At 45.9% G+C, this 11,373-nt stretch overlaps 1 protein-coding gene across 6 annotated transcripts in view; it reads left to right on the plus strand.

Annotated features, from left to right (window-relative positions):
- Positions 1–10,944, plus strand: part of REEP1 (receptor accessory protein 1) — a 123,552-nt gene extending 112,608 nt beyond the window's left edge. For 4 of the 6 annotated variants that reach the window (XM_019631508.1, XM_019631509.1, XM_019631510.1 and 1 more), the window contains 2 exons: positions 5,515–5,666; positions 7,831–10,944. In XM_019631508.1, coding sequence (XP_019487053.1) covers positions 5,515–5,666; positions 7,831–7,902 — 224 coding nt within the window. In that variant the 3' untranslated portion in view covers positions 7,903–10,944. The remainder of the gene's footprint in view (positions 1–5,514; positions 5,667–7,830) is intronic. The other 2 variants (XM_019631512.1, XM_019631513.1) reach the window with 2 other exon arrangements.
- Positions 10,945–11,373: the final 429 nt, after the last annotated feature.

Consider the following 11,373-nt stretch of genomic DNA (forward strand, 5'->3'; position numbering starts at 1 on the left):
TGCAACAGATGGCACTATTGTATTTTTGGAAGTACTGGAGTCATTCGCATCTATGTTATTGCTATGGCACTTGACAGCTGACAGTTCTAGCTTCATTCTAAAAAAAAATTGAGCAATTTGGTTGGGTTTTGGAGATTTTACAACATGTTGAAGATGGAAGACCAAGTTGTGCATTTTTGCCATATTTTACTGTTTTACTTACATAAAGGGAAGAATGCACGTCAATTTTGTGAAGAATTGCATAAAGTTTACAGTGACAATGCTCTACAAGAATGTCAGTGCCAGCGATGGTTCACGAAATTCCATGCTGGTGATTTTGATCTCAACGACGCTCCTGGTTCAGGGAGGCCTACCGAGGTTGTTGACGACAAAATAAACATATTGATCGAGTGAAATCCACGTTACATGACATGAGAGATTGCAGGAACATTGAACATCCATCACTTAAGCATTCATGACCACCTGAAGAAGCTGGGATATGTAAGCAAGCTCGATATTTGGGTTCCACATGAACTCAAAGTTCATTTGATGGCACATCTGCAATATGCTCATTAAACATGAGGAAAACGATCCTTTTTGGAAGTGACTGATAACTGGTGATGAGAAGTGGATTGTTTACAGCAAAGTGGTGCACAAATGGTCTTCGTCCCGACGTGATGATTTGCCTCAAACGACATCGAAAGCAGACATTCATCAGAGGAAGGTTATGCTCTCAGTGTGGTGGGATTTTAAAGGTGTCGTGTTTTTCGAGCTCCTACCAAGGAACCAAACAATCAATTCAAATGTGTACTATCGGCAATTGGACAGTTTGAAAGAATCCGTCATCCAGAAACATCCAGAGCTCGTTAATTGTAAAGGAGTTGTGTTCCATCGCAACAACGTGAGACCACACACAAGTTTGATCACCCGCCAAAAATTATTGGAGCTTGGATGGGATGTGTTGCCACACCCACCATACTCGCCTGACCTTGCGCCGTCAGACTTCCACTTGTTTTGCTCTCTTCAAAACTCTTTGCATGGTATAACGTTCAATTCAGATGAGGCTGTAAACCAGCACCTTGTTCAGTTTTTCGCAAATAAAGACAGGTCCTTCTATGAATGAGGAATTCTGAAGCTCACTGAAAGATGGCCAAATGTTATCAAACAAAACGGGCAGTATATCATTGATTGATCTTTGTTGTTTATATAAATAAATGACCTTTGAAAAACATAGACAAAATACGTCATGACTTTTCTGACAACCCAATAGAACTGAAGTTGATTGTGAGAATTTAGTAGAGATTGCTCTCCCTGGGAGCTGTGGGGACAGGGCAGGTTATTAGGGAAAGGGCAGCAGGTAGGTCTCAGAGGAGGCCTGAGGCTGGGGTGGGCCAGCTTGGGCTTGTGATCTGGGAGCCTTTGCCCCAGTGCTCCCTTTTCCAAACCTGTTAACACGCAGTGCCTTTGAGTCCTGCCCCCTCCCTAAGGTCTTCTTGCAAGGAACCGGCTGATGATTCATCTACACCACTTCCCTCCGTGATTGTGGGAAGTCCCTCTACTCTCAGGCCTCAGTCCCTTCCTCTGTCAAGTGGTGGGGTTGGGCCCTTGCAGCTCTGACCATCTCTTCAGTGAACAGAGCTGGGTGTGAAATGTCAGCAGATGGTGCTGGGGGAGGTTTGTCTGGCACCTGGGGCTGGAGACCAACTCTTGGGCAGTGATACCATGAGAGAAGATTTTGGGGTTCACAGATGCTTTGGTCAGATGGCCCTCCTGGTCCCTTGCATTGATTTTTATCTGCATCTCAGATTACAGGATGATGTTCTCCCCCGATTTGTGCTCCATTCCTGCCCCTCTGTCGGTAGATTCCCTATTATTTCCTGCATGCTCTTTCTCTGCATTTCTATTCTCTCTGTCTTCCCTGTCCCTATCTCCCTTCCTCCTCTCTTTTCTCTGTACCTACCTTGTTATAATATAGAACCGAACTCTAGTACTGCTGGGAATGAGTTATAGAGATGGGTTGTTGTTTTAAATTTTAAATCAAGTCTGTGGAACATTGCTGTAAAAAGTGAAGTCATCCCTGTTTATCCGTTCTATTGGGGGTTCAGTGGGAGGATTGCGTTTTATGTGAGTGTGGCCTGGGCAGTAGTTTCCTGTGACTGACATCAGCAGGAGCTGTACAAGGTTTAGAGCTTGGGAAGTAAGTGTGTGTCTGCGAATTTGTGTGCATGTGTGTGCATGCTCACACAGGCATGTCAGTTTCATCTCCAATAGATCCTGCCCTAACGGAATATTCTTTTCTTTCTCCTCGGTGGCTGTTGGACGCGGATGTAAGTGTTCCAGATGGGTGTGCTCTTCTCCAGACATGTTTGCTGATTTCTACTAGTGCTGCCACTCATGTGTGCTGTGTGGGATGTGTTTGCTAATCCGGGGCTTGTTCTGCCGCCTGCTGGGGTGGGGGTGCCTAGGGCTCAGTGCCGATGGATTTGCTGGGTTTTTAAGGGCTAGGAGTCTCTGCCGGTTTCTACCTCCCTGCCCTCCCCACAGAGAGAAGTGGAGCTGCTTCCCAGCCTGCTGAAGTCCTGCTGACACGTTTGCTAGTACAGAATGTCAGCCAAGGCCATGTGGCCATGCCCCTCTGTGGAAAATAAGATGATCCCCCTGCCGTTTCCCAGAGGCCCCCAGCCTTGGGCATTATGGTGAGCTCTGCAGGCTCAAGGCCCTGGCTGCTATCAGCTGAGGTTTAGAGGTGGTCCTTGTGACCATGACCTTCCACAAGTGACGCTCCTCCCATATACGTTGTTTCTGGAAGCCATCAAGAGTACTAAGATGTGGGTGGCAATACACTTCTCCTCCACTCATCCGTATCTTTGTCCTGGTGCTCCTTAGTGTGACCATGTTCTGCAGGGTTTATTTTTTTATTGATAGTATCGCCTGTTCCAAGAAGGATTTAAGTCTTCTTGCAGAAATGTAGATGCTAGGTCAGACCAAAGTAAGAAAAATGAAGCTTGGTGAAAAGAGAATAGGCAGGCAAGATGGAGGCAGAAGTGAGAAGAAAATTTTAAATGCATGCCATAAAATTGTGGGCTGTCAAAGAGGCTGGGCGACCTGGCAGCCAGTGCAAAGAGGGAAACACAGTTAAGAGATTCAGTGTCATAACACAGTAGCCAACCAGAGGCTCAGCTTTTCTAGAATGTTTATGCTCATGGATCCTGAGAGTGAGGCAGAATATTACAGACAACACTCTTGACAGAAACCTTGAGTGAACACAGTTTTTTTTTATATCGATAGGTTCTCTCTATGGCCCAGCTGAGGCCATGTCTGGCCTGCTGAGCTGTCACATTAGTCTCCTTTGCTTCCTGCCTCTGCTGAGCTAAATGCTTGTTTTCTATTCCTGCCTGATACCTGGGTTCCCCTTGACCCATCACTCCTAGTGAGCCAGTGCGTCCCTCTTTTTCTGCCCTTTAGTCTATGTTCAACTGTGCAGTGGAGAGCAAACTCAAAGCCATTTTGGTTTCAGCCTTGAGATAGTGGCGGTGGTTATTATTATTATTAATTCTTATTATGTTGGTAATGTGTGAGTTCATTGCTCAGTCTCAGTGAATCCAGACTGGGTGAGCAGGCTGAAGGTGTTGATGCCTGAGGATCTTGGTGGTGACTGGACTGCCTTCTGAACCTCAGAGTGATAGTACAGGGAAAGCCCTGGGCCTGGATTTAGAGGCAACTGCATGTGCAGACGCACAGACCCCAGTGAGTCCCCAAGCCTGCTCCCAGGATGCAGGGTTTCTGGCTGGGGTGGAGCTGGCCAGGCTGCTTCTGCAGTTTCTGCCCCGGGGCTGAGGGCTTTTGTCTATTTTCCCTCCCTCAGGCACGAGGTATCTGAACCCAGAAGGAATTTTTTTGTGGATGGGTATGGAGGTCTGATTTGGGAGAAGAGCTGACCGCCCTGAGATGTTGTCAAGTGTTCCACCTAATTTAGTGACTGAGTGGCCACTGTGTGCTCAGCCCTGGGTCAGGTGCTCAGAGGGACCGAGGGAGGATCTGCCATGGTCCCTAAAGCTCAGGACATGTTCTGCTGGTCTGTGGCAATGAGACTGACATGAGAACCAGGGCACGCAGCAGAAGCCCCACGGTACAGATTCCAAGCGCTGTCAGGGTGAGGGAATGGGGAGGCCAGGGGTGCCAGTGTATTGAGGGAAGGCTCCCTGGGGTGGCCAGTCTTCATTTTCAACAGTCGGAACGGTGCAGCTGATTTGGGCAGGGGAAGGGACCAGAGGAAAACCTAAACCAGAGTAAACAGGCAGGGGGACACACAGAGTTTAAAAACAAATCAAAGGCTAACAATCTCAGGCTTGGCCCTTTAAGGTGCTGTCTGAGCAGGTCACTCCCAGACTACAATTCAGCATTGAAATTCATGGTTAAGACAACTGTGGTCTTGTGCTGCCTCTTGCTGGCTGTTGGGGAGTACAGCAGTAACTGGGAAAGCTGGTCAAGATTAGGGTTTGGTTGTTAGTCTTACTTAGCCCACACCTGGTGCTTTTATAGTCTAGGAAGTTCCCTTTTGATGGAGAGAGCATATTTGGTGGTGGGACATGTTTTTAGGAGCAGTAGTAGGGTGTCCCAGAAAGAGATCTGGTTTCTGTCTGCAGGCCTCAGGGTGTTTGGGCCAGAGGACCCCCCGACTTAGCATCCTGTGATTCTAGATAAAAATCAATATATACAGTATAGAAAGATGTGTCTCTGGGTGTCAGGCTGGGTATGGGCAGGAAATATTTCATGTCTCAACTAAGATGGGACTCTCTGGCCAGATGATGTATTCAGCATTGAACATTTTTAAAAATATCATGTGTTCAATGCCATGAATTAATTCTGGAGCTTTTCCTGTGGCTTAATCAGGGAAGACTAAAACAGGAATTGTGCTGTCATTTTTTGAGGGGAAGGCTGCGACTAGATTCTCCTTTCACTCGGCTCTGTTGCTGCTCGAGGACTTGGCCTTTTGAAATGAAAGATCTATACAGCTTTGCTTAAGGTTCTTTGTGAGGCATCCTGGCCTTTTCCATCCTGTCTCTTAAACAACCCTTAGAGCTGAATATGCAAGTGTAATGCACTGTCAACATTGCTTGTATGTATAATAGAGAACACTGCTATTCCAAATGGCTGTCACTTTGCTTTCTAGTGGGGACACCCCACCCTGCCGCCCCCAGCATTCCTCTGGTGTGGTGTCACAGGTCTAAGCTGCAGGGTTTGACATGTGTCAGTTAAACAACATCTTCCATCTCTCAGAGAAGCGGTGCCTTCCTCCCCACTTCCCTGTGGCCAGTCTCACCGTTGTACCCTAACAATCCCAGATCTCCCTGCAGTATCCCCAGAGCATACCGGCTGCTTTTTCAGACAGAAGGGCCTCGGTTGTCCTAACAGGCCTGGATTTCCGTGCTGTGTGCCTAACCTTGCTCTTGCCTGCCGCCCTTGCTCCTTTCTCCACTGATCCCTCCTCGCTGTACTTTGTCTCCTCTGTGTAGATTGTAAATGGACATTAAGTGGTTGAGGGAGATGTAAATGAGGGTGGTGTGAAGGCCTGGGAGCCCCACCAGGTCCAGAACCCACTGGCGTTCTCTGATGATGAGGAGGAAGACCTGCTGGATTTCATGTACAAGTATAAGGCACCTCGAAAAACGGAGTTCCCCCTGGAGGTACATGGTGTCTGGGGCTGTGGGCTGGAGCATGTGTTTGCACAGGGACTGTGCCCTGGAGTTCTGGGGGTCCTGGGAGCTGCATCTTTTGGGGGCATCCAGCATCTCCCGTGTCTGGGGTATAAGATCACCATCAGTCAGGCAGGACAAGCTACTTGGCAGCATCCAGCTACTTGCCAAGGGGCAAAAAAAGGCCCTACTAATTTTATTTGGAAATAGAAGATGGGATATAGTGTCTATTTTTTTTTTAATTAACTACTAACCTAAGATAGGTGAGTGAAAAGCAACCCAAATGAGTGTTTAGGGGGGAAGAAAAACTCAGAATGTGTTTTTAACAAGGTTTTATAAATAAGCTTGTTCATCACTGTATCTCCAAGACACAGCATAGGTGCTGATACAAAACAGATATTCATAGTATGTTATTAAAGGGGCACAGCCCTTTACAATGGCCCCAAACAATACACTCAATCTATGTACTGTTGCCAGTTATAGATGTGGATGGAGTTTTGCAGTAGGAGAGCCAGGCCTAGAGCCTCCTGGGCCTGGCTCTGTCGTGGTTGGGGGGGTCACCAGCCTTGAGCTCAGGTGCAGGGCCGGCAGAATTGGGCGACCCCAGAGTCTTCCTCTCTGCCCCCTCACGTCGCCTCTCCTGTTCCCCATCTGCTGAATACTACAGCCTGAGAATCCATTTGAGGCAAGTTGGGAGTCCTCCTGTCCACAGAGTGGAGATGCCATGAGACCCAGATGAGGAAATGTAGTGAGAGATTCTCCTTCACACACACAATGACCTGTTTCTGTTCACACTAAGACGTAGTTACTAGCATTGCAGTGTCAAGTCCATCAGCTTCCTTTCCAAGATGGGGCGCTCATGGGCTAATTTTGAAGTTTGAGGTGTTGGTAAAAGATGTTTTGGGTTTGGGCCCTGCTCAAGGAGCGCATTATGGTCTGGGCAGCCCTGAGACGGGGACAGGGCGAGTGAGGAAGGTACCAAAATCATTCTAGGGCCTAAGGGTTTGTGCCATATGGGTTTTGTATTTTAAAGCTCCACAAGTTGCTTTACTGTTAAACAAACAGCCTGAGGCAGGTTACTAAAACATAGGTTCACTAATTCTTCTACTACTGTCTGTCCAGAGGTGGCTGGTCAACATTTGCTAGCCGTAAAAGTATAGTGTGAAGACTCAGGATGTGGAATGCCGGGGCCTTCTGTCCCCCAGCCTCCACGCCTGCCCCATGTGCCTGCTGGACACTGAGCAGCACTGGGAAATGGTGGTGAACATGGACCTGCCCTCAGGAAGTTCAAATGGGTGGGGGAAACAGTGAGCAAACACACCTGCTATGGGTGCAGAGTCCTTGTGTCCTCTAATGTGCAAGCCACAGTGAGAACAAAGGTGACAATCCTGGTTGTGTGTTACTGGGCCATGGGGGGAGGGGCTCAAGAGTGATTTGGGGCTAAGTCATACAGAGGACTAGAAATAGCAAGACAGAAAAGGGAGGAAGGGCTTCCAGTCAGAAGGAATAGAGGTGTGAAAGGACGGCGTGTGTAGATAAAGAAGGTGACTATAGAGAAGTGGACAGAGACAGGGGTTGAGGGCAGGTTGGAGTCTTTGTGTGAACCCCCTTGAGCGCTATACTCGGAGAAAACCCTTTCTATTTAAAGGCAGCGTTTCACTTTGTTGTATGGTTTGCTGTGCATTAAAGGGTTTCACACCCAGAAAGAGGGCTGGAAATGTGGTGATGGAAATTTTAAGCATGTACCAAGAAACATGAGGCCGGTGCCTGAAGGGAATGACAAAGACAAGGGAAGCGCTGGGGAGGCATCTCTGCTGAGTCACTTGTTAAGATCATTTTGCTCCCAAGGCAGACACAAGGATGATGTGTCATCCTTCTGCGCAACCGTTCGCTTGTGAGACCCAGGGACTTAGGAGAGCATGAAGAGGTGGGCACCGGCCTTCTCAATTGGCTCAGCTTCCCGGAGATGCTTGGGAAGGGACTCGGATTCTGTTGTGGAAACAGAGTGAGCCCCAGCCCCAGCCAGCTACCTCCCCCATGTGTTCATTTGGCCAAAGGAACCCAATGTCTCAGCACAGACCCATCCAGGTGCTGTCCTCAAAAGATTCCATGTTTATGCCACATTGAGGCATGCCTTTTTTTTCTTCTCTCCCAGGCACCGCCTAGAATCCTTCGATCTCGCTTCAGGAAGAAAAGTACCTCATCCTCGGCCACTGAAACCACATGAGTGAGATGAGCCAACAACAGCACCGGATACACAGAATGTTTCTTCTCTGCCTTAAAGAGCTACTCACTAATTACATAGAAACCTGCAGGCTGGTGTGCTTTGAGTGTGCAGCCTCACAGACATGGTCTTTCCTTTCTCTCCTCTCTTCCACTTTTAACAGAATTGTTTTTTCCGTTTATTTTGCTGGGGAGAGGCTAAAGGCAAGGTAGCGTGTGGGGGGTGTGATCTTTGTCTTCTGAAGTTCGTCATTTTCCACAATTGGATTGTCGTTACAGACAGCAGTGTGTGTTTAGAAATATAAAAGAATCACCCCCTGCTGAGATGGACATTTGTAATTTATTTGTTGCATACTTCATTTTTAGTCCTGTAAATGCAAACAAAGCAATTTTGTAAAACTTTTGTTCTTGGTACTAATACTTTGGACTACGATGTACATATTTATGGCTTTTGGCTTAATGTAGTGGGCTTGCAAGGGCTGCCCGAGATTCTGATCATGTAAGAGAACTGCAGAAACAGAAGTGTCAAGATTTGTTCTGATTCTCAAGAATGTCTTAGATGTACTTATAAAGCTTCCAAACACAGCTCCAGTCAAACATCCCTCTTCCTACAGGCCAGTGGCCCATATTTTTCAGACAGATATTTAATCAGTATATCAGAGAAGTGTAGAATGCAAAGAGACAATATTTTAGTGACAAAGATGAGTGTAATGAGGTTAGGGGTACAGCCTAGAATCAGGGAAGAGTCCCAGGAAGCTTGTCTTCCCCTTGGATTCAGGATGACGAGCTTCTGAGTCCTCTCAGGGGTTACCATTTGCCTGGGCAGGTGGCTCACCCTTGGTAAAACTGTTTGGGACTGTGGACTCACAGAGCTGTCATGAGGGGTCACTCTCAGTGTCTCAAAAGTTCTTGACACATGACTGTTTTTCCTTCATAGTAACCTGTGCTGTGACTGATTTCCCCAGGCAGGGGAGCCTATGGTCTGAGCACCTTCTTTTAGAGAACACTAAGCAAAAACCAACCAATCAACCCAATTAAAACAAAACCTAGAACTATGCTTTGTTTCAGATACACTATGAAATACATCTGAGACACCTGTGTAACAATCAGAATGCTGGGTTCTAGAAACGTTTGAGGTTGAGATCTTAATGGCTATGACTTACTGCTCAGCTCCATGGGCCGCTGTGGCATGCATCCTTCTGTTCCCTCCAGGGCTTGTCCAGAATGTGAACGAGAGGGAAGTCACACGCTCATGGGCGCTTTAGGTCTTAATAGGCATCTTATACAAGCCCAGATTGCTTAGTAGGAAAATAAAGCACTACTTGAGGGGACTCCCTGCTTAGACTGAGAGTTCTGTCAGAAAAGACGAATCTGGTTTAAACAGCATTTTGGTCCGAGGTATCTGCTGTCGCCTTGGAGATCTGAGCCAACATGTAGGACTCTAGATTTGTGCTTAGACTTGGTGTTTTCTTTCAGTGTAATGCATGCAGTGGTTACAACCCAGTTATTTATAATATTTGGATTGTGTTTGTTCATAGATATGCCCTGAAGACTAGAGAATTAGTGCTATGTACCACATAGACCTTCCTGTCCACCAGCTATAAACAGGCCCAGGTAAAGATGATTTCATTACTGAGCGACATGCTTGTACATCAGTGGTCTTTGCTGATGACAACACTGGCTGGATCTTAGCCGCCTCAAGAGGGGTTCTACTTGAAGTTGATTGTTACCAGATGTAGACATTTTAAATCCCTTCTTTCCATAATTACCCTGAAGGTGACTTTGTAATTTACAAAAGGATTTAGGAAAATAAACCTAAAAGCAAATTTGTGATGCAGAGGACAGATAGAGGCTGTCTGTTCTTTGCTTATGCCCCACACCCACCAATTCTGAAACCTGTTTAGGGAAGACAGAAAATCTGTTTTCTTCAAGTGCACTGAATATTTTTAGGTAAAGGGAAAATATATGCTTTAAAATGTATATACCTGTTAGTTGGGAGTAACCAGGATTATCAAAATCAAGTGCATAAAAAGCTTAACTTAGACAGCTTTTTAGCAACTTTTTTTTTCTCGCCAAAATAATGAATGCCTGTAGCAGCAGAGATTAAAATTCTATTGTGAACAAGCTAGATTTTCACCATTTTACAATGGAAAGTTTCAACAAGTACGACTACCAAGTTTGCACTCAACTATGCCAAAAACAAGTTTGGAGCACTCTACTCTCAGACATGCTGTATTACTTCTCATTCAAGATTTAAAAAATACAAAGGTATCCAAACTGCTGTCTTAATGTAAATGTAACTTTTTCCTTCAAGTGTTGATTAGGGAGTTGGTTTCTCTCTTAAAAACACTCACTGTACAGCTGAGAGCAGCTGTCATATTTCTGGCAGAACGTGTTTACTTATCCAACAAGCTGTTGTATTTGTGTATGGACTGACATAAAATGTGAATGCCTCCAAGTGTACACGTAGTGGTGTGGTATTCTGTCTAGAGGATATAACTGAATGTTTTTCTTTTGCTGATATACAGACACAGGCTGTTTACAAAATGCTAGCTCGAAAGTCTGTAAGTTTCACGTAATAACTTTTAGTTATTTGCCATTGAGCACCTGATCTGTTTCTGAGGTGAGATGTGTTATAAACTGAAAAGTTTAGTCACAATCCCTCCTGGCTTTGTGTGAATCGCTTGCCCATTTCGCTGGCCTCTGAAATGTGTGTTCCGTGTAGTAAACTGTCCGTGTGTTTGTGGTAACAGTGCTTGTCCACCACGACCACCACTGAGCGAGCGCCTCCCTACTCCTTCACCCTGCACAGTTATTAAAACGGCAAAGGATGTGCTTCGTTCTCAGACAGCTGACATGCTGGACGCTGACTGTGCATATTTCCCCTAGTTTGTCTGTAGACCCTATGAAACGATCTGTAATAAAATAAATTTTGTGCATCGAAGGGGTGTAAAATCACAGTATTCCAAAGGTTGAAGTTCTGCTGTTGTGTTATAATGCCTGGTATATATCTTGAATAAAGTCTTAACATTTTTCTTTTAAAAAACATCTTTGTAATGTTAGGCTTATGAGGAAAGAGAAAATACTTTTTAAAATATGTAGAAAGGATTAGAAGCTGAATGCTTAGCCACCAACAGGCTTGGTGCCTGGTGACCTGCCCCATGCCTACTGCACAGAATCACTGCAAGGAACAACATTAAATAGCGGTGTTTTGAAAACCAATTGATCACATAAATACAAACCTGGTAGTATGTTTGTTTTACATTTTTAGAGGTCGCCAGTAGAAACTGGATAGCTATGAAAATAGAATACTAGTTCATCTGGAAGGCAGTTTTAATTCTGCAGATCTTTGATCTGTCATTTTTCTTCCTGGAACCTGTCTCATCTCATCAAATGGGGGACAATGTGTACAGGTCAGGGGGTCGTGGTGCAGGTGGAAATGCCTTGAGTGGTGTGGGCGCCCTTAGCACCACTG

The sequence above is a fragment of the Hipposideros armiger genome, unplaced genomic scaffold (genome assembly GCF_001890085.2).
Source record: "Hipposideros armiger isolate ML-2016 unplaced genomic scaffold, ASM189008v1 scaffold_1003, whole genome shotgun sequence".
NCBI classification, from domain to species: domain Eukaryota; kingdom Metazoa; phylum Chordata; class Mammalia; order Chiroptera; family Hipposideridae; genus Hipposideros; species Hipposideros armiger.